This window comes from Scyliorhinus torazame, chromosome 10, assembly GCF_047496885.1.
Source record: "Scyliorhinus torazame isolate Kashiwa2021f chromosome 10, sScyTor2.1, whole genome shotgun sequence".
NCBI lineage: Eukaryota > Metazoa > Chordata > Chondrichthyes > Carcharhiniformes > Scyliorhinidae > Scyliorhinus > Scyliorhinus torazame.
The window spans coordinates 225566151-225589029 of NC_092716.1; the positions used below are offsets into that span (position 1 = coordinate 225566151).

Below are 22879 nucleotides of genomic sequence, written 5' to 3' on the forward strand. Positions count from 1 at the left end.
GGGGGACATATCCAGCAAGGTGATAATGGGAACCTGTGGATGTGGTATATCTAGACTTCCAGAAGGCGTTTGACAAGGTACCGCATAAAAGACTGGACAAGAAAGTGAGGTCGCAAGGGATTGGGGGTAGAGTACCAGATTGGATTGAGGATTGGCTGACTGACAGAAAGCAGAGGGTCAGGATAAATGAGACCTTCTCTGGCTGGCAAACTGTAACTAGCGGGGTGCTGCAGGGGTCATTCCTCGGACCTCAACTGTTTATAATCTATATAAATGATCTCCAAGCAGGGGCAGAGTGTAAAATACTAAAATAGGTGGGAAAGCAGGCAGTGAAGAGGAGATAAAGATTTTACAGGCAGATATAGATAGGCTAGGAGATTGGGCCAAAATTTGGCAGATGGAGTATAATGTAGATAAGTGTGAGGTTATCTATTTTGGTCGAAAGAATAGAAAGGTAAATTATCTAAATGGAAAGCAGATTCAAAATACGTCTGGGCTGAAGGATTTGGGTGTCTGTGTTAATGAATCGCAGAAAGGTGGTATGCAAATGCAGCATTTAATTAAAAAGGCAAATGGAATATTAGCGTTTATTGCAAAAGGGCTGGAGTATAAAAGTAGAGAGGTGTTGCAATTATATAGGATGTTGGTAAGACCACATCTGGAGTACTGTGTCCTGTTTTAGTGCTTATTTGAGCAAGGATGTCGTGGCATTGGAAGCAGTTCAGAGAAAGTTCACCAGCTTGATTCCGGGGATGAAAGAGTAGACATATGGGGGCGCGATTCTCCGAGCGCCGCGACGGGCCGGAGAATGAAAATCGCTTATTGTCACAAGTAGGCTTCAAATGAAGTTACTGTGAAAAGCCCCTAGTCGACACATTCCGGCGCCTGTTCGGGAGGCTGTTACGGGAATCGAACCGTGCTGCTGGCCTGCCTTGGTCTGCTTTCAAAGCCAGCGATTTAGCCCTGTGCTAAACAGCCTATTATAAATCGCCGCAATCGCACCATGCCGCCCCGATGCAGCACGCGATTCTCCGAGGTGCGGAGAATCGGCGCCATTTGCGCCAGCCCGTTTGGCGTGTGGCTGTCCACAGCCGGGCCGCCGAATCTCCGGGCCGAGTGGAAACGGCAGAGTCCCGCCGGCGCCGTTCACCCCTGGTCGCTACGGGCGGGAACTCTGCGCGAAGGGCCAGGGGCGGCCTGTGGGGGTGGGGGGCTCTGTCACCGGGGGGGGGGGGGGAGAGAAACAACACCTCCGATGGGGACTGGCCCGCAATCGGGGCCCACCGATCGGCGGGCCGGCCTTCCCCCCCCCCCCCCACGGGCCTACTTTGTTGCGCGGCCGGCCCCTGAACCCCCACGCCATGTTGCATTGGGGCCGGCACGCTGAAGACGTCCCCCGTGCATGCACGGGTTGGCGCAGTGCCCATTTGGCGCAGGGGAGGCTGGAGTGGCGTGAACCTCTCCAGCGCGTTCTGGCCCGGGGGCCAGAATCGGTTGTCCCCGCATCCATTTCGCGACGGCGCGAACATTTAGTCTCCATTTTGGAGAATCGTGCCCATGAGGATTCGCGCCCATAGTTTGGGCTTATACTTACTGGAGTTTACAAGGATGAGAGGGGATTTTTTCGAAGTATATAAAATACTAAAAGAGATTATAAAGTAAACGTAGACCAAATGTTCCCCCTTGTAGGGCAATCTAGAACGAGAGGTCACAGATATAGGTTGAGAAGCGGTAGATTTAGAACTGAGATGAGAAGGAATTACTTCTCAAACTTGCTCCCCATTGTGCGGTGGAATCAGAGTCATTAAATGGTTTCAAGAAAGAGATAGCTATATTTCTGATAACAAAAACAGGTTAAAGGGATATGGGGAACAGGTAGGGGGATGGATTTGTGACCAGAATGAGATCAGCCATGATCTGATTGATGGCAGAGCAGGCTTAAAGGGCTGAATTGCCGATTGCTGCGCCTAATTCCTATGTTCACTATATAGAATACGTTTTCAATGTTACACATCAACACTTCGTCACATAACAACTCTCATGATTTCATCTGTTCTTTAGTTAAACAGTTATATTGAGCTGTAAAATGCACACAGGGCATCAGTCACAAGACATCGCTTGTGATTTCCTGTTTGAAATTTGCTTTCTGAAAATCAAATTCACAACCGGGGAAACCACTACAACTGCGCCAGGGAGAATTGTTTTCTCAGAAATCAATAACTAATTATTAATCAACCAGTTTAATAAAATTAGCATTTGAATCCCAACAAAGTACATTTGAATCCGAGCAAAGTAAGCAAATCTATCTAGAATTGCCATCTTAAAATCAAGTCTTCTCGACTCTGGGTCTTAAAACGATTACGAACGTAATTAGACTCAAAAATAATAAACTTGTCAACAACGGCATTCATAGGAGAAAAAAACACAATGGCGAAAAGAGTGAGCCAGCCTACAAACTATTTCATTGAAGGCAGCTGTGAGAGGACTGTCACTGCCAATTTAAGGAGTGAGACGGGGCAGCAGGCAGCACTTTGACTGACTAAACATGTGGGTTTCCGCCCCTCTAGTCATCACCTGTTCCAGTTAACACTGGAAGGGCCTCAGGGCCGCCCGGCCGCCCACCACACCGCGCTCCCCGATTCGCGGCCGCAGCAACAGAAGATTGTTTTGGGCCGGCCGGGAGCCACGGCTGCATCCGCCAACGGTCAGACTGGTCCGCCCCGCACTCCGTACCTTGTTGTCCTCCTCGTTCGTCGCCAGCGCAAGCAGACAGAGCAGCGACCAGAGGGACAGGACAAGGCCGCAGCCACAGGCACCCGCCATCACTCCGTTCCGCGCGCCCCCCTCCCCCCGCGCGCCGTTGTCAGGGCTCTGTCTCCTGGAGACGGCGTTTCCCTGGTAACCGGCGGCCGGGCGCAGCCATCAACGGCTGAGGCCTGTCAGCGCGAGCGATCCTGAACGGTAGTTTGTCTCTTGAGAGGTTGAATTGACTCGGTTTATCTTTTATTTCCTCTTTATTGTTCGGGTGAAGCAAAGCGGAGAATAATAGGCTCTTGTTGTTTTTGCCTGTTATACGTGTATATTATTCGGGTTATTATCCGAGAGTCCGATTGGGGTGTTCTTTTCAAGGGCCGGTGCAGACTCGATGGTCCGAATGGCCTCCTGCACTGTAAATTCTATGATACCGATTGCAAATTGCTTTTATATTTTAACATGCATCAAATTCAGTCGGAAAAGTCAACTTTTACTTTGTGAAATTTAACCAGTCCATAACCTGAGTGGACCATTTCGTAAATAGATCCACATTGCGGACGGATCAGGGATTTCAAGACTTGTGCAGCAGTGAAAAGGAAAGCAAACGTTTCTATTACACAGATCTGGGGTGAGATTCTCCGACCCCCCAGCCGGTCAGAGAATCGCCGTGGGCCGTCGTGAATCCCGCCCCCGCCGCCCGCCGAATTCTCCGAAGGGAGAAAAGTCGGCGGGGCGTCAATCGCGCCGCACACCTCGGAGAATGGCACGGGTGGGTGCAAGGCAATGGATTTTGGGGCTGCCGATATTCTCCCCCGTCCGGATGGGCCGAAGTCCCGCCGACGTGATCACGGGTCACGTCGGCGTAAATCAAACCACCTTTCAATCGGCGTCAACCAGTGCTCCAGGTTTACGCCAACCAGCGTGGAGGTGGGTGACGCCCTGGGGGGTTGGCCGCTGGAGAGGCGATGGCGTGGCCGCAGTCTGTATGTGTAGGGGAGAGGTGTGTAGGGTTGTGTGTGTGTGTGCGGCGGGGGGGGGGGGGGGGTTTAGAGTGGGCTGGGCTCCGGGGGAGTGCAGGGAGGTGGGGTGAGTGCCGGGGACGGGAGGATGACTGCCGGGGAGGGGGAGGGGGACGGGGGTCTGGGAGGGGGAGGGGGACGGGGGTCCGTGCCGGGGAGATGGGTGCGAGGACAAGTGAGTTGGTCCACCTGGCCAGGTGCCAGCCTCCAACAGTCGGACCCATGCGGTCCATGCCACCTGGTTGGGGGGAGGAGGGGGTATGGGCAATGATGACATGTCGTTCCCCCCCCCCCCCCCCCCAGGCCGTCATGTTTTCCGGTCATCCGGCGATGTTGGCTGCCGTGGCGGCAGCCGCTAATGTCCATGTTGCCCTGGATGAGGAGGAGGAGGAGCGTGCCAGAGAGGCGGCACAGGCTGCCGCAGAGGGGCAGGCGGCAGCCAACCAGGCTGGAGGGACACCTGACCGACAGGACGAGGAGGGGGAGGAGGACGTCGCGGCAACAGAGGCACCCGAGGACGCCCCATGTGTACCGGCCCCGGCTGTCATACCTGGACCTCACGGACCGGGAATGCAGGAGGAGACTCCGGATGAGCCGGGAAACCGTGGCACACATCTGCCACCTGCTGGCACACCTGTCACCGCGTGGCACTGGCGGGGGACACCCTCTCCCAGTGTCCGTCAAGGTTACGGTGGCCCTGAGCTTTTATGCAACGGGATCATTCCAGGCACCGAGTGGGGATCTGTCCGGCATATTGCAGACATCGGTGCATCCGGGCAATGACAGACGCCCTATATGCCATGGCGCACCGCTACATCCGCTTCCCTGTGGACCGGGCGAGCCAAGATGCCCGGGCCGTGGGCTTCTCTGCCGTGGCCGGGTTCCCCATGGTCCATGGCGCGATTGATGGGATGCACGTCGCCGTGCGGCCACCTGCAGATAACGGCCGTGTTCACCAATAGGAAGGGGACCAATTCGATGAACATACTGGTGGTCTGCGACCACCGCATGATGATCCTGCACGTCTGCGCCCGTTACCCAGGCAGTGTACGCGACTCATACGTGTTGTCATGGTCATACATCCCCGGCATGTACGAGGGACGCCATCCCCGGCTGAGGGGCTGGTTGCTGGGCGACAGGGGCTACCCATTGCGATCGTGGCTGATGACGCCTATACGGAGGCCACGCAATGAGGCGGAGAACCGCTACAATGATGCCCATGTAGCGACAAGGGGAGTGATAGAGAGGTGCTTTGGCGTGCTGAAGATGCGTTTCAGGTGCCTGGACCTCTCTGGGGGCACCCTCCAGTATCGGTCAGATAGGGTCGGCCGCATCATTGTGGTGTGCTGAGTCCTGCACAATATAGCCCAGCAGAGGGGCGATGTTCCGCAGGCAGAGGACGGCGGAGTGGAGGAGCAGCAGGAAGAGGCGCAGTCCTCCCCAGATGAGGGGTTGGGGGCAATGGTCAGGGCAGACGGGCTAGACACGGGCGGGTGGCTGTCCACTGTTTCCAGCTGGGCCAGCGGGCACGGGACAGGCTGATAGCCGCCCACTTCACTGACTAGATGGGCGTGGGAATCGGGTAGTATGGCCACAGACCGCACACCATGGCAACACCCGACCACCCACACCCCCCACCCATCCCCCCACCCGCATGCACACCACCCCCCCCATTGCCGAACCACCTGCGGCACAACGGCCGGGCTCACACAGTTCCCGGTGGACGCGTGTCTATTGCAGGCCATGGAGGATGATGACAACCCGCTCTGCGATGAGCTCCTGGCTCCACATCGTTGGACTATGTCTGACCCATGGCTTTGGACAGAGCACAAAGGCAGCTTCTGTAGGTGTAACATTGACTTTAATAACGAAAGGAGTTCATGCACGTGCCCTAGCCCCTAAAACTCATCTGTGCCCTGCATCCGTGCCAACCTACTCAGTGTCTAATTGTTTGGCCTTACGGACCCTATGACTACGTCTACGTGGTTCCCCAGACGGTACAGCAGAACTGGAGGTGGACTCCTGTGATTCCTGCCCTCTGACACGGGATCCCTTTGGTGGCCATTTCCTGGGGCGTCCTGGCCTAGATGGGCCAGGCTGCGGCCCGGGCGACTGGGATGGCGAGCTGCCAGCCTGTCCTGCCCGTTGCCCACCCGATGCACCTGGGACGGAAGGGGGGGAGTCTGAGGTGTACCGGGACCTCCCCTACAGGGGGAGCCGGGACGGACCACAGCACCTCCTCCTCCCTCGGGGTGCCCGATGGCCGCCAGGCCTCTACGTGGGTGGGAGATGCGAACAGACTGGCCATCCGACGCCCCCCCGACATCTGGCGCTGCCAGTTTTGGAGGCCCGTGCTGGTATCGACAAGGATCTGCAGGTTTGCAGCCATGGAGCTCAGGGAGTTGGCCATCCCTGTCTGTGCCTGGGCGACGCCGGCTAGCACATGGGCAATGGCGCCGATGCCCTCAGCGATGGCCTGCTGAGACTGGGCCATGGCGTTGAGCGAAGCTGGCGCTGGCTCTGGCTCATGGCCTCCTGTGAGAGGGCAGCCATGTCCTGGGTCACAGACGCCGCCTGCACGGAAAGCCCCAGGCCTCGCAAACCGCTCCCCATGTCTGACACCGTTGCACCCATTGCCTCCACCGCGGACGCCACCCGTGCGGTGTCGGCCTGGGTGGCACGCATGACCGGCATCACTCCCAGCTCCTGGACACGGGTGGACTCCTCCACCTGCGACTGCAGCCGCCGCAAGCTGGCCGTCGCCCTCTTCGCTTGTCTCAGGTTCGGTGGTTGCATCGGACCTATGGGTGGGTGTGGTAACTCCAGGAACCCGGGATCCATCTGGGCGGCAGATGTTCGCTTGGGCTGGGCTGCCCTCCGACCGCCCGGCCCCTCTGCTGCTCCTGCCTCCACCTGCTGTACCGGGACGGCTGTGTTGTGCGCAGCAGTGAGTGTACCAGACGCTTCATTACTAAAGTGCCCAATCGAGGTGAGTGTTTCTGCGATGGTGGAGGGTGTTGGTGACAGCAGTGGCGTTGTGTCGTGCGCATCGTCCGACTCTGAGTCCATTGCACTTTGGGGTGGCGGTTCGTCTCCGCCCATCCAATCTGTGTCACTGTCCTGTATTTCAGTTTCCTGGGTAGTGGTGTCCTGGGTTGTGGTTTCGTGGCTCGGCTGTGACGGGGGCCTGTGGCTGCCCCTCTCGTCGCTGGGTGGCACACGCCTGCGTCGTCGCACCCGCACAAGACGGGGGCGTCGTCTCCCTGTTGCTCCAGGTCTCTCCGTCTCCCGTGGTCTCCGAGGGGCATCCTGCGGGCGTCGCATGCCAGAGGGTCCGGGTCTCTCCGTCTCCAGTGGTCTCCGAGGGGCATCATGCGAGCATCGCATGCCAGAGGGTCCAGATCTTTCCGTCTCCCGTGGTCTCCGAGGGGCATCATGCGGGCGGTCTGCATCTGCGATGATGGGTGCCTCGACGTTTGCTCCTGCGATACACAATGAAGCATGCATGGTTAGACACGCAGGCAGTGATCAGGTGAGATGGGGGAGGGGGGATATGGGGTAGGGGAGATATGGGGGAGGGGGGATATGGGGACGGGCTGTCGGTGGCTCACTTGCTGGTGGGCCCCCGACCTCTGCATCAGCAACCTCCCGGTCCTCAGGTCCGCCAGCCAGTTCCAGGGCCCTTCCCTCATGTTCGGTCAGTGGCCTCTCATCAGCGGGGCCTCCTCCAGTCCTCACATGCTCCCTGGTGTGGTGTGCGTGTTTCTCCTGTGGGGGGGTGGTGGCAGGGGTAAAAGGCAACAGTGTTAGACAGGTATATGAATGCACGCCATCGGTTGCGCGTGTATTTCAGAGGTTAAGGTTAGGGCTGCATTCACTTGGGGGAAGGCGGATATGGGGGATATGGATATCGGGCAGAGGGGGGAGGCTCACCCTGGCTGCTCTGACGAGGTCGTTCACCTTCTTGTGGCACTGGGTGCCTGTGCGTGGTGTCAGGGCCACAGCGCTGACGGCCTCTGCCACCTCCCTCCACAGACGCCGGCTGTGGCGTGGGGCGACTCTGCGGCCGTGTCCGGAATACAGGGCCTCCCTCCTCTGCTCCACTGCGTCCAGGGGCGCCTCAATGTCACGGGACTGGAACCTCGGTGCTGAGCGGCGGGCGGCCATCCGGTCGGGTCTTCTGGTTGGGTGGGGGGAGCAGCGCATCCTTATGAGCCGTCACGCCATGCGGCGTGTATGACGCCGCACGGCGTGAACCACGTGAGCCAGCGCGGATAGCGTCACGTCGCTGCTAGCCCATTCCGGGCCGGAGACTTTGCGACGTTTGGGGCGGCGTGATGCAGGTGGGATTTGTGCCGTTTTTGGCGCCGGTCGGCGGACATCGCGCTGATAACGGAGAATTTCGCCCCTGAAGAGCATGTAGGGCACAACAAATAGATCAAAATGGACAGCAAATAGTGCAGGCCCTCCCATTGGAGAAAACATAAACCTGGAAATTATCATCAATTCAAAAGTGTAAGCAAAGCACAGAATGTCCAATAATGGCAAGTGTAATTTTAGAAATAAACAAGGGTACTATATAGGGAAGAAAAATGTAAGCTCACGCAGTTCACAACTTGGGTATGAAATGTTGGTTAATTGATATGAGTTGTTGCCTGATTCACCACAACAATATATGAACAACAAAACATCCTGACGTTCAAAATTGCTTGCAGGCAATATATATATCAAAAATATATTATTTTTGTTTCTTGTCAAGCTGGCTTGTAGTATCTGTCCCAGAAGTTTCAACAATGAAAAAATTTTCTGTGAGGAAAATCGCACTTCACTGAGATGCAGATCTTGGGTGCGATCCTACGGAAATGTTTCCAAGTGTGGGAGTGGGCGGGAACAGCCGTGGGTTTCCTGACGTCTGACCCGGCGAGGCTGTCACTGGTATTTAAAGTTAATTAGGGCATTTAATGATGCCCCATGGGCTTTAGGCCAGAAAAGACTGTCCCACCTGCTGATTCACCTTGACTTCGCTCGGCAGCTCCCTGCAAATGAGGGGGAGCAGCTCTTAACCCGATCCCACAGAGTAAAGCCATAACAGCACACAGCTATGCCACCATGCAGAGCAACTCTAGGATTCAGGGATGTCAACCTGGCCAGACTGTTGGATGCGGTGCAGTCCAGACAGGATACTCTGTTCCCCCATGGGGGTCAGAAGGTCAGCTGCAGGGCAGTCAGTGCCACCTGGGAGGCAGTGGCTGACAGCACGGGGAGTTTCACCAGGAGGACCGACACCCAGTGCTGCAAGAAGCTCAACGACTTCCATCTGGCCACCTGGGTGAGTTGGCATCGGTCCCCTGGCACCAGTCCTGCCTGCCACTCCTACCCATGCCCATTGTGCTAACACCTGACCCCTCCCTTAGCCCCATGAAGCGTGGGGCTCACAATGTCCTCTGTACCTGCAGGAGTAGTTATCTACAACAGATTGGAAAGGACCCAGATGGGCGGCAGGGTGCCAGACCTATGAGGAATAGGCTTGGCAATCGCGGGGGGGGGGTGGTCAAGGACAGATCGGTCACTGACATCAAGATTGGCCTGCGTGCAGAGGTGAGCCTCCACTGGCCCCCACCCAGATGACTTGTCACATGAGTTGTTCATGCCAGACAATTTTTAAAATATATTTTTATTCAAGGTATTTAATATGTATACACAGAATATCAGAAGGATGACACATCAACCTAATGATCAAGAGATAGTCGTTTCATGGCAGAGAGATCAACAGTGTATCTGCTCTGTCTGGCTTCAGCTCCAATAGTGAAAACGAAATTAAAGCACACCCTGCAGCAAACAGCCTAAAATGAAAGTAAAAGGCTGACAGCCCAGCTCCACCCACACTCTGACATCACTGATAAACACCCATTTACAACCCCCAAAGAATACAACACTAAGTAATCCTTAATAACTTCCCAAACAACATCCAGAAGACAGAAGAAACACCGTTTAACAGAAGCACATCAGGTTTACATTCACTACTGAAAACATTTATAATTCTGAATTCACCAAATGATCAAGAGATAGTCGTTTCATGGCAGAGAGATCAACAGTACATCTGCTCCGTCTGGCTTCAGCTCCAATAGTGAAAACAAAATTAAAACACACCCTGCAGCAAACAGCCTAAAATGAAAGTAAAAGGCTCCATCACTGATAAACACCCATTTCTTAAAGGTACTCTCACATGACACTACCCTCACTTATCTCATCCTCCGATAACAGCTTGTCTTGCAACATCACTGCCTATCACCGCAACCGGTCCACAGCAGACGCTATCTCACTGGCTTTGCAATCAACACTCGTACACCTCGACAACAAGGACACCTATGTAAGACTGCTGTTCATAGACTACAGCTCCGCCTTCAACACAATTATTCCAACAAGACTAATAAACAAACTCCACAATCTTGGACTTGACCCCTCCCTGTGCAGCTGGATCCTCGACTTCCTCACCAACAGACCGCAATCTGTCAGGATAGGCTGTTTAGCACAGGGCTAAATCGCTGGCTTTGAAAGCAGACCAAGGCAGGCCAGCAGCACGGTTCAATTCCCGTAACAGCCTCCCCGAACAGGCGCCGGAATGTGGCGACTAGGGGCTTTTCACAGTAACTTCATTTGAAGCCTACTTGTGACAATAAGCAATTTCATTTCATCAACCCAATAAACAACCACAACCCCCCGACACCAACGCCCTGCTACTCCCAACTTCCCCATTTTAACCCCCTTGTCCCCACCCCGTTAAAAAGAAACCTCCACATTGCTGACCCCTTAATACTCCTTGAAGAATTTGATGAACGGTTTCCAACTCTGGGCAAACCCCTCAACCGACACCCGCAGAGCAAACTTGAACTTCTCCAACCTCAGGAATTCTGCTGGGTCGCTCACCCACTCCCCCGCTTTTGGTGGCACCGAGTCCGCCAAACCTACTAAATCTGTCTCCGGGCTATAAGGGAGGCAAAAGCCAATACATCGGCCTCAACCCCCCAGGACTCCCGGGTCTTCTGACGCACCAAATGTTGCCACCTCCAGACTCAGAACCACCCCCACACCCAACACCTCGGACATTATGTCTCAGAACCCCTCAGTCTTGAACACACCCAGAACATGTTGATGTGGTTCATGGGCCGCCCACGCACCGCCCACGTCTATCCTCCACCCCTGCAAAGAACCTACTCATCCACGCGACCGTCATGTGGGTCCTGTGTACCACTTTAAACTGGATGAGGCTCCACATTGCACACGACAAGGATGATTTCACCCTCCACAACGTCTCCTCCCAACTCGTATCTCCCTACACAGCTCCTCCTTCCACTTGCGCCAAATATCCTCCGTTGGGGTGCCCTCCCTCTTCATCAATTCCTTATAAATATCCGACACCCTACTGTTATGGGCCAGGGTTTTAGAGAACCCCAAAATGTGTCACGGGGTTCACCTGACCCACAACTTTTAATAGATTGTGGTATGGGGAGCACACAGCCCACTCTTATCAGGTGTGGTACAGCAGAAATGGAAAAGTAATTTTTAAAGCAAAACAATGTTTATTCTATGAACTCAAGTTAACCTTTTTAAAACATACAGTGAACATCTTAGCAACCATCAATTCAAATACAACCCCCAAAGAATACAACACTAAGTAATCCTTAATAACTTCCCAAACAACATCCAGAAGACAGAAGAAACACCGTTTAACAGAAGCACATCAGGTTTACATTCACTACTGAAAACATTTATAATTCTGAATTCACCAAATGATCAAGAGATAGTCATTCCATGGCAGAGAGATCAACAGTACATCTGCTCTGTCTGGCTTCAGCTCCAATAGTGAAAACGAAATTAAAACACACCCTGCAGCAAACAGCCTAAAATGAAAGTAAAAGGCTGACAGACAGCCCAGCTCCACCCACACTCTGACATCACTGATAAACACCCATTTCTTAAAGGTACTCTCACATGACACTACCCTCACTTATCTCATCCTCCGATAACAGCTTGTCTTGCAACATCACCTATCACCGCAACCGGTCCACAGCAGACGCTATCTCACTGGCTCTGCAATCAACACTCGTACACCTCGACAACAAGGGCACCTATGTAAGACTGCTGTTCATAGACTACAGCTCCGCCTTCAACACAATTATTCCAACAAGACTAATAAACAAACTCCACAATCTTGGACTTGACCCCTCCCTGTGCAGCTGGATCCTCGACTTCCTCACCAACAGACCGCAATCTGTCAGGATAGGCAACAGCACCTCCTCCACAATAGTCCTCAACACTGGAGCCCCACAACCTCTCTCTAAATGTTGGAAAGACCAAGGAACTGATCATCGACTTCAGGAAGCGCAACACGACACACACTCCCGTCTGCATCAATGGCTCTGAAGTGGAGATGGTCGATAGCTTTAAGTTCCTGGGGGTCACCATCACCAACGTCTGTCCTGGTCCACTCACGTTGATGCAACAGTCAAGAAAGCCCCAACAACGTCTCTACTTCCTACGAAAGCTAAAGAAATTTGGCATGTCTGCATCGACTCTCACAAACATCTTCAGATGTACAATAGAGAGCATCCTATCCAACTGCATCACAGCCTGGTAAGGCAACTGCTCGGTCCAAGATCGCAAGAAACTGCAGACTGGTGAACTCAGCCTAACACATCACACAAACTTGCCACCCCCACATTGATTCTGTATACACCTACCGTTGCCTCAGGACGGCAGACAGCATTATCAGAGACCCCTCCCACCCAGGCATTGCCTTCTTCCAGACCCTTCCATCAGGCAAAAGGTACAGAAGCGTGAAGGATCATATTACTGAATCTTCTTTGTTCTCTGCCTAAGTCGAGCACCCGCAACCAAGGACAGGTTCTACTCTACTCTGTCCTATGGATTGGAACTTTTACCTAAATTGCTTTATATATATCACTTTATTATAAAATTCTAAGGGGCGCTATGACATTCAGGCATGCATTACAATTAAAACACGGGAACCTCTAACTGTTCTTATCTAAACTATCCTTAGTCAATCAAAAGAATTTACAACAGTATAAACTATACAACAGCAGCATTACATGTCTCTGTATCTTGGCGGTCAAGTACAGGATTTCACATCTTTATTAGAACAAACAAAAAAATTAGTCGATGCACTTTATTCACTTAAAGCGAGTGGGGAGCTTGCTGAAGTCCGAAAATAGGGGGTCTGAGGGTATATACCGGTGACTGCGGGAGGCTTTCCTTCGCAGTGGAATGCAGTGGGTGACACTGCAGAGTATCGATATGACGAACAGTGCTTCCACGATGTAGGACAGGGAATACCATGTGATAAATTTGTCACACCAGGTTGGTGTATCAGTGGCTGTCTCTGGGTGTGGGGTATGGCAGGGATGGGAAACATTCACAGCCTGTGGGGTAGGGGTCACGGGGGTCGCGTCCGCGTGCAACTGGAGTGATCCCACGAAGATCCAGATGTAGAACATGATGTCTGTCTTCATGTTCTCTTTTTCTTTCTTGGTCTTCCTTTGTATTCTGTTGTTCTGGATTTCCTGTGGACAAAAGCACAATATCTGTTATTATCTTGTTTAAGATCTCGTATGTCTGTCTGCCTGTCCTTTTATTACCAATTGCCCATTAGAATTGTCACCATATGTGACTACCTCATTTTTATTTTTATTTTTTTTAAAAGAAAGACCAAATATTTTGGGACAAGACATCTGAGAAGAAAATACTGTCGCAGCGCGAGCAGTCTCGCAGCCTGTGTGATCGATGCAGTGAGTGTACCATCCAAGTGTTTGAGGATGTAAATAGAATATGGGAGAGCAACTTAAGGGTTGCCGGAAATAAACAAAACTTGTGGCAAAGAATATTCTTTAAACCACAGACTAAAAGAACAGTAAAAGACTTTCGAACCAAAAGCTCCGAATGAAGTGCGTATGGGCCACAGTGGGGCAAGAATGGGTGGAGTCCCCGGGTAGGACGGTGACCAGTGCCGTAAGTGCACTACCCGAGCGTAGCTGACCAGATGGGGGTTCTCAGACAGGGTGGGGACCAGTGCCGTTACTCCACTGCCTGAGAGACCAGACAAGAACGGAAAGAATTTGTGTTCATCGTAGAAACTGCGTCTTATGATTACCTTTGAATCAGAAGAGTAGTTATGATTGGGTGTCTGCCGACAAACTAGTTCCTTTAACTGCCAGTGGACGTTAAAAGAGTGGTGGCGTGAATAAACTTTAAGTGCACAAACAACATTCAACATTTAAAGTAACAAACATTTAAAGTAACAAACTAACATAACAAAATCGGGCAGGTTCTAGTGTCTGAGGATGGGCTGGACTGGTTGGGGGAGGGTAGGAATAGGTCGTCCGTGGGCGGGGCGTGTTCAGCTGCTGCTGCAAGTGAGATGTGGTGTGAGTGGTTGTTCTGTGTGCCATAACCCTTAATCTGGTTTATGTGAAGCCATCCAGACTTGCAATTGGGATAGGTGATCTTATATACGGAGGGGCTGACTTCATCAGAAATGGAGTAGGGTCCTGCAAATTTGGGGGAGAGGAATGAACTGGGGTCGTATAGGGATAGCATGACCTGCTGCCCTACTACAAATTCTGTGGCGTGTACTGTCTTGTCAAAGCAAACTTTACTTTGCTTCTTTTGTGTCCCAAGCCTAACAGCTGCGGCGAGCTGGGCTGCTTTAACATTATCGATAATCTGCTGTACTGCTTTCTCATGGGTGAGGGCGGTGACTGTGGGGCTGGTCAAATCAAGCCCTAACAAGTATTCTGTCCCCTTCATGGGTCGTCTGGTCATGAGGGTGTGGGGGGTGTATCCTGTCGAAGTGGATACCGTGCTCCTTATGAACATTAGTGCAAAGGGGAGAACTGTGTCCCATGTGGTATTGTGCTGTTGCACCATTTTCCTGAGGGTTGCCTTGAGAGTTATATTCATTCTCTCTACGATTCTGCTTGATTGGGGGTGATGTGCAATGTGGAATTTTTGGCGGATGCCGAAAATTGTGAGGACGTTTTTCATGACGCGTCCTGTAAAATGTGAGCCTTGGTCGGACTCTATACTGCGGGGACGTCCCCATCTTGTGAAGATGTGCTGCGTTAGGATCTTGGTTGTCGTTTTTGCCGTGTTAGTTCTGGATGGAAAAGCTTCCACACATTTTGTGAAGGTGTCGATGACTACCAACACATACTTAAAACCATTCTTGCAGGGGGGCAGGGGTCCTATGTAACCAATCTGCAAATTCGTCCAGGGGCCATTGACAGGGCGGGTGTGACTGAGCTGACCTTTCCTTGCATATCTGTCCAAATTGTTCTGGGCGCAGATTAAACAGTTTTCAATGTAGTGCGTTACATTGGATTTCAATTCGGGTCACCAGCAGAGAGGTCTGAAGTGGGCGAGTGTCGCTTCTACGCCTTGATGTCCATAGTTGTCATGGAATTGACAAATAATTTGGTTCCTGTCCTGGTTGGGACTACATAAATACCTTCTTTTAAAATTATACCATCATGTGTCCTCAAAGTGTTCTTGCATTTATCGTAGGGGGCTGGGAAGTTGCCTTTTACAACTTCCCTGAACTGTGCGTCTTCCTTTTGGGCCTGAGCTAAATCCTGAATGTAGGTCTGTGAGACCTGGACCGCGTGTGCTGGGGCACTCTCGGGGGGGATTCCAAAAGTGACCGTGTCTGGAACCTGCCTTTGCTAGGGTATCTGCCTTAACATTACCAGGGGGGGAAGAACGATGGTGGCTACGAACTTTAATGATACCATATTTCCGATCTTTAGCTGTCCTGAGAATATGCTGGAGTAATGAGGCTGAGGGTAGGGGTTTTCCATCCGCGGAAACAAATCCTCTAGATTCCCACAGGGGTAGGAATTCCGTTAAACTATTGCAGACATATAAGCTGTCGGCGTATATGTCGGCTGGGGTCTGGAACGAGTCGGGGTGCTCTACAATATATGCTACGGCTGCTAATTCTGCTGCCTGCGAACCTAGATGTCCAGGCAATTTCAATGATATCTCCTCTAACGCGCGTCTCTGCGCGTCCTCTACATATATGCCACAACCAGTAATTTGTTTACCGTTCAAAACTGTGGAGGAGCTATTCACATAAATCTTAAGGGTGCGCCTGTGTCTGTGGGCTGGGGTCTCTGGGGTGTAGTACCTGGTTTCGGGGGAGCTGACTTTGGTAGAAAGGGTCCTGTGTTGTACCTGGTGGTGATTATTTCACACTCATGTGGGGTGCCTGCGTAATGTAAATTGTCTGCGAGGCAAGTGCGTGTTTTTGTTCTCTTTACTGTAGTGTCCTGTCCTTGTAAGAGAAGGGTCCATCGGGCGGCGCAAATTTGGCTGATGATGCCGTCCTTTAGTCTACCATCTAGTACAAGTTGGGTTGGGGTGTGCTCTGTTAAAATGGTGACGGGGTTGAGTCCTGGGCAGAAAATCCTTGCTCAACTGGGTCGAGAACTCGTGAGGCATATTCTACGGGGCCTAAACGATCGTGGCTTTCCTGGAAGAGCACGGCCAAAAGGGTTCGGCCGGTGGTTGCAACCTCAATTGCGTAAGGGGTGAGTGGATCTGGGAGCTGTGATGCGGGAGCTGTGCTGAGGGCTCGTTTTAATGCATCCACGGCATCCATGTGCTGTGGAAGCCATTCCCATGGGGCTTGCTTCTTTAAGAGTTTGGAAAGAGGGGCTGCCTTTGTCGCAAAACCGTCTATGTGATTCCTACAGTAGCCAACCAGTTCTAGAAATGACCGGAGGACTCTGACATTTTGGGGCAGGGGTAATTTGACAATGGAGTCAATGCATTTCTGCTCGATCTTGCGTTTGCCATGGGTGATCACTGTGCCTAACTAAATTACTTTTTCTTGTAGAATCTGGGCCTTTTTGGGGTTTACTTTACATCCAATTTCTTGAAGGAGTCCGAATAATTCGGTGAGAAGCGAAATGTGCTCTCCCTTAAAGTGCCTGTCTGTAGAAGCAAGTCGTCTACATACTGGACAAGTCAATCGGGTCGGGAAAATTTAGCTAATCCATTCGCCAGCTGTCGGTGGAAAATGGAGGGGAGTTGTGGAAGCGTTGTGGTAGGCACGTCCACGTGTATTGCTGTCCCTGGAAGGTGAAAGCAAATTTATATTGGAACGCCTTATCCAATGGAATGAACCAAAAGCCGTTGCTAATGTCCAAAACCGGAAAAATTTGACTGGAGTCCCTGTTTTAGCATTGTCTCGGGACTCGTGGCTACGGTGGGGGCTGCTACTGGGGTTACTTTGTTTAGTTCCCTATAATTGATGGTCAGTTGCCATGAACCATCGGGTTTCCTGACGGGCCAAATTGGAGCAATGTTCGTTGAGGCTACTGATCGGAGTACGCCTTGGTCAAGCAAACTCTGGATAACCTTTGCGATTTTTCCCTCTGCTTGTTGGGGAAAACCGTACTGCTTTTGGGGTTTGGGGTCGGGTCCTGTAATGTTGACTAAACCTGCTATTTTGCCGCAGTCGTGCTTGTGCTGGGCAAAAGAAGCCTTGTGTCTCTGCAAAACGTCTCCAATGTTTTTATCCTGACTAATGGCCGAGGGTCGAACCAGAAGTCTCCTACCATGCTAATTCTGTGTGCGTAGTCTCCAACTGTGAGCGTGGCGGGGGCTCGTGCTGCCTTTGCCATTCTCCACACACATTTGTTTATGCGGTCGAACGATAGATTGTGGGAGCTCAGAAAGTCTATCCCCAAAATGTATTCGGCTGTCTGGGGTAGATCTACTAGAACTACGGGGTGTTTGGTTTTAATGTTCCCTATCTGAATCGCTACAGGGGCTGTGATGTGTCCCTGCTGCAAGTGCCCTGCAAAACCGCTGAGAGTAATGGTGTCTGTGATGGGCCATGTGTCTCGTTGAAACATTGTGGAGGAGTTGAGCGTGGTACGGGACCCTCCTGTGTCCAAATGAAATTCTACGGGGTGTCCCCGGACTGTGCCTGCCATTACTGGCCTTCCGGACTTGTCCCAAAGGGTGTCGCAGACCCTAGTTGGGGAGCTCGAACACCGTCAATCGGTGCCGTTCATATCTGCGTTATCGGAACGGGCGCTAATACTATGAATTGGCTTGGCCCTATTCTTATTCAGGGTGTTTGCCTGCTGGTTTCGCTGCTGTTTCTGGGGTGCATTGCACTCTCGTGCGTAGTGTCCTAATTGTCCGCAATTGTAACATTCTTGGGATTTAGGCTGCTGTGGGCTGTTTCCTCCCTCATTTACCCATGCGGGGTTCTGATGTGTCCTAACTGGATGCATGGTAGCATCTGCCTGCTCTTCCTCTGCTTTACTGTAATCTGATTTTCCCTGAATGGACTGTTCCCAAGCTCGGGACAATCTCTTTAGTACCCATTTCTCATTGTGGGCCTCGTCTGAGGGATCATAATTGGCGCAAGCTCTCTGTCCTGCTTCGATCGCGTGAGAAACTAGGATTCGAGTCTATTTGGCCATATTGTCTGGTGTCAAATGGGCGCGGGCTAACTCTCTGAGTACTGCTGTGAAATGAATCCACAGGCATCCAGCAAACGCTGTGGGGTGCTCGGTCTTTTTCTGCCTACATTTATTTAGGCCTTCTACGGGGTCTCCCTTATTGTAGCCAATCACATCTAGGATCGCTGCATGCATTTGTTGGAGGGTGCCTCCTCCTACATTTTGTGGGTCAGGAAGGGCTGCCACGACTAAGGGGTCGAGGTTCAAAACTGAGCTTCACGTGCTCTTTTTCATCCAGGCCGTACATGGTCGCTCGCCTGTTGTTTGACTCTTGTGAAATAATGGTGTGGGTCCGATGTGGGTAGGAACGGTGTTATCTTATCACACGCGTCCCTTAATTGAGTGACGGTTAATGGGGTGGTGTACAGAAAATCTGGGTCTCCACCTGTTGTGGCCCTGCGCTGTGTGGTGACAGGGTTCATGGGGTTGTGCTCTACCTGTGCAGTCGGGGTGGGGGTGCTTTTCTTTTCTGAGGTTTGTCCTGAGTACATGTGCCATGTACATATCGATGGGCAGTCTCATTTAACTCCTGCCAATCGGGGCCATTTTCCTGATCTAACTGGGGTCCAAATGTATTCTGGAATCCATTTTGTACAGAAAGCAGGGATTGCAGGCCTGCAATTTGCTTTCGGCATTTGCCGTGGTCTACCGAGCTCTGCCTTTGTTCCATCGTGGAACTGTGGAGTGCTTGTGGGGCTGCTTTTAAATCGTTACATTGTTTCTTTAATTGCTCGACTTGGTGTTCTGTTTCTTCGCATACCAACACCGCGTGTTGCGTGTCTTGGTAGGCCTTATCGTATTGTGACTGAAAGCTGCTTAGGTGAGCGAGACAAGATTGGTGTGCCCATTTGACATCAGCCATCTCCTTGTCCTTCGCCACTAACTGCTCTCTAAGTTGCCTGTTAACTTTTTTGTATTTGCTAACGTCTCCCTCACTACTTCTCTCTGTCTTCAATCTCTCTGCGGAGCGTCTTCACGACCTCCTCTGTGCCTCGCAATTGTGCCACGCAGGACACGATTGCCATCGGCTTACGAGCTTTCCCTAAGCTTTTCTTATGAACCTCGGTCAGGTTCTCCCACCAAGTATGCCCTATACTTCCGGGACCTGTTTTGTCATTTGCACAAAATTCCCTCCAAAGGGGCTATCCTTTCCCTTTGAGATATTTTCTAATTTCCTCTTCCCATACGGGACACTGCCCTGCTCTACTGGTCGCTGTGACCTCGAATCCCTGGGGGTTCATAAGGCGTTCCATTGCCTTCATTGCCATTTCTACTGCTATCTCTGGGTTTCTACCGAATTTGGAACAGGGGGGAATAAAGTGGTGATGTAAACACAGATACGGCATAAGCTATTTTCCGGTCTACAAAACTCCCGACAGTTTTACGCAACAAAATCTGTCAAATTTACCTTATATCCCTTGTGAGTACGCATGCAAATAACACACTTCCGAATCTTGGTGGTTTGATTGATATTGATCTTACCCTTGTGGTTTTTACTTTTTCCAATTGGATTTCTAATTCAAATTTGGGTTCTCTCGGAGTGACAAAGCCACTTCTAGGTCGAATCCCACCAGAGTCACCAGTAATGTTGCTATATTTATTTGGGTATAAATATGGCGGTCAATATGGTCACCTTTCCTAATCCTAATTATGAGTATACTTTCAGAGTCGCCAGGTATCACTCGATACCGCCACAAGGTTCAACCCGAATACCGATCAAAGAGCCAATACACCAGTTAGTTAGTTCAAAGTCAATGGTATTTATTTACACACAGTAAGATCTACTCATGCACAACAGTACTACAAACTAAACTATCTCTAACGCTAACACCTATACTTAACTTCGGGTGCCCACTTAGTCAGAGGAACAATGGCCGTTGTTCGGATCTGAGGCTGTTGGGTTCGAAGAGGTAACAGGAGTACATCTAAGATCGTCCTCTGGTAGCGAGCGTTGACCTTGAACTTACATGCTTCTGGTGATGCTGGTGGATGGGTCTCTCCGCTTGAGAGCTGAATCCAAGAGACTGAATCTCGGTCGGGGATTCCTTCTTATACTTAGAGGGGCTTCGCGCGCTTTTAGGCGGGCCTTAAACTTGGTCCCAATTAATTGGGCAGCTTCTTGATCATTGTCATCGATCTAAACCAATAAAGGGGTGGGTGCCCTGATGGCTGGGTGTGTCTTAGGTGGCCGTTGGCCTTGCTTTGTTTGTGTCTTTCGGTTGGGGGACTGGCGCTGGGATGTCTGCGACAGTATCGGCTACCTGAGTATTAGTCCTGTAGCCATCTGGGATGGCCACTTCCCGATTACAAAATGGACACTTTGCAAAGATTGCAGGGAAAATGGACAATACTGAGAAAACAAGCAGGTTCAGGGTTTGTCTGCATATTGGAGCCGCAGCTCCCAGACAAGACCAAAACTGCAAACTCATTAGCATACTAATGGCCCATCTCCGGGATCAAAAGAGTAACATTTGAGTAACCGATACTAAGGCAGACACCCCGGCGCCAGAGGAGACCCGAACAAAGCAGGCCAACAGCCACCTAGGACACACCCAGTCATCACGGCACCCACCCCTTTATTGGAGGAAATCGATGAGAACGATCGAGAAACTGCCCAATTAATTGGGGCCAAGTTTAAGGCCTGCCCAAAAGCGCGCAAAGCCCCTTTTGGGTATAAGAAGAATCCCCCAAGAGCGAATCGCTCTCTTGGCTCCGGCTCTCACCGAGGAGAGACCTGCCCAACAGCTGCACCAGAACAAGTAAGTCCAAGGTCAACGCACGTGAGCAGACAGACGACTTTAGCTGTTCCCCTTCACCACTTCGACTCCAGCAGCCTCAGAACCGAACAACGGCCATTGTTCCTCTGACTGAGTGGGCACCCAAAGCTAAGTATAGGCTTTAGCAGTAGTGATAGTTTAGTCTGTAGTATTTATGCATGAGTATATTTAACTGTGTGTGTAAACAAATAAGCATTTGACTTTGAACTAACTGGTGTATCGAGTCTTTGATCAGTATTCGGTTTGAACCTTGTGGCGGTATCGAGAGATACCTGGCGACTCTAGAGCAAAATGTAATTAGGATTAAGGAAGGCGACCATATTGACCGCCATATTCAGAGCCAAATAAAGCAAAACACAGTTAGCAACAGTCCTTTGTTCCTCGGAGATGGGTCATCAATATGTTAATCGACCCAGAGTTTCGATTCCATCTGCTGACTGCTTTCCAAATATACATTCAGGCTCTGTGCCTGCTTGTTGCTTAGTATTGTCCACATTTCCCTATAGTCTCTGTGAGTGTCCATTTTGTGTTCTGAAAGTGGCCATCCCAGATGGCTACAGGGGGGTTTGAACTAATTTGTCATGGGGATGGAAAAATGAGCTGTAGTCCAGAAGCCAGTGTTGAGAGCAGTGAGGTACTGAGGAGGGTATCAAGATCGCTGGAGTGTGCCGGCAGACAGGAAGGTGGGTTGAAGTGTGTCTACTTCAATGCAAGGAGCATCCGGAATAAGGTCGGTGAACTTGGAGCGTGGATTGGTATTTGGGACTATGATGTTGTGGCCATTATGGAGACATGGTTAGAACAGGGACAGGAATGGTTGTTGGAAGTTCCGGGGTATAGATGTTTCAGTAAGAGTAGGGAAGGTGGTAAAAGAGGTGGAGGAGTAGCATTGTTAATCAAGGATAGTTTTACGGCTGCAGAAAGGCAGTTCGAGGGGGATCTGCCTACTGAGGTAATATGGGCTGAAGTTAGAAATAGGAAAGGAGCGGTCACGTTGTTAGGAGTTTTCTATAGACCCCCAAATAGTAATAGAGATGTGGAGGAAGAAATTGCAAAACAGATTATGGATATGTGTGGAGGTCTCAGGGTAGTTGCCATCGGCGATTTTAACTTTCCAAATATTGATTGGAACCTCTATAGGTCAAACAGTTTGGATGGGGCAGTTTTTGTACAGTGTGTGCAGGAGGGTTTCCTGATACAATATGTGGATAGGCCGACAAGAAGTGGGGCCACATTGGATTTGGTACTGGGTAATGAACCGGGCCAAGTGTAAGATTTGTTTGTGGGAGAACACTTTGGAGATAGTGACCACAATTCGGTGTCTTTCACTATTGTAATGGAGAGGGATAGGGCCATACGGCAGGGCAAGGTTTAGAATTGGGGGAGGGGTAATTATGACACGATTAGGAAAGAATTAGGGAGCATAAGATGGGAACAGAAATTGTCAGGGAAAGGCACAAATGAAAAGTGGAGCTTGTTCAAGGAACAAATACTGCGTGTCCTTGATAGGTATGTCCCTGTCAGGCAGAGAGGAAATGACCGTGTGAGGGAACCATGGTTCACAAAAGAAGTTGAATGACTTGTCAAGAGGAAAAAGGAAGCGTATGTAAGGATGAGAAAGCAAGGTTCAGTTGGGTTGCTTGAGGGTTACAAGGTAGCAAGGAATGAGCTAAAAGAAAAAGGGCTTAGGAGAGCTAGGAGGGGGCATGAGAAGTCCTTGGTGGATCGGACCAAGGAAAACCCCAAGGCTTTTTACTCTTATGTGAGAAATAAA

The 22879-nt window shown here is 51.1% G+C and overlaps 1 protein-coding gene and 1 long non-coding RNA gene across 2 annotated transcripts in view; one reads left to right on the forward strand and one right to left on the reverse strand.

Moving 5' to 3' along the window:
* The window catches only part of tmem9b (TMEM9 domain family, member B), a 99959-nt gene extending 97052 nt beyond the window's left edge, over window positions 1-2907 (reverse strand). The window contains exon 1 of the mRNA XM_072466492.1: window positions 2734-2907. Coding sequence (XP_072322593.1) covers window positions 2734-2823 — 90 coding nt within the window. The 5' untranslated portion in view covers window positions 2824-2907. The remainder of the gene's footprint in view (window positions 1-2733) is intronic.
* Window positions 2885-22879, forward strand: part of LOC140384618 (uncharacterized) — a 56225-nt gene continuing 36230 nt past the window's right edge. Inside the window, exon 1 of the long non-coding RNA XR_011933104.1 lies at window positions 2885-2961. This is a non-coding gene — a long non-coding RNA (uncharacterized lncRNA). The remainder of the gene's footprint in view (window positions 2962-22879) is intronic.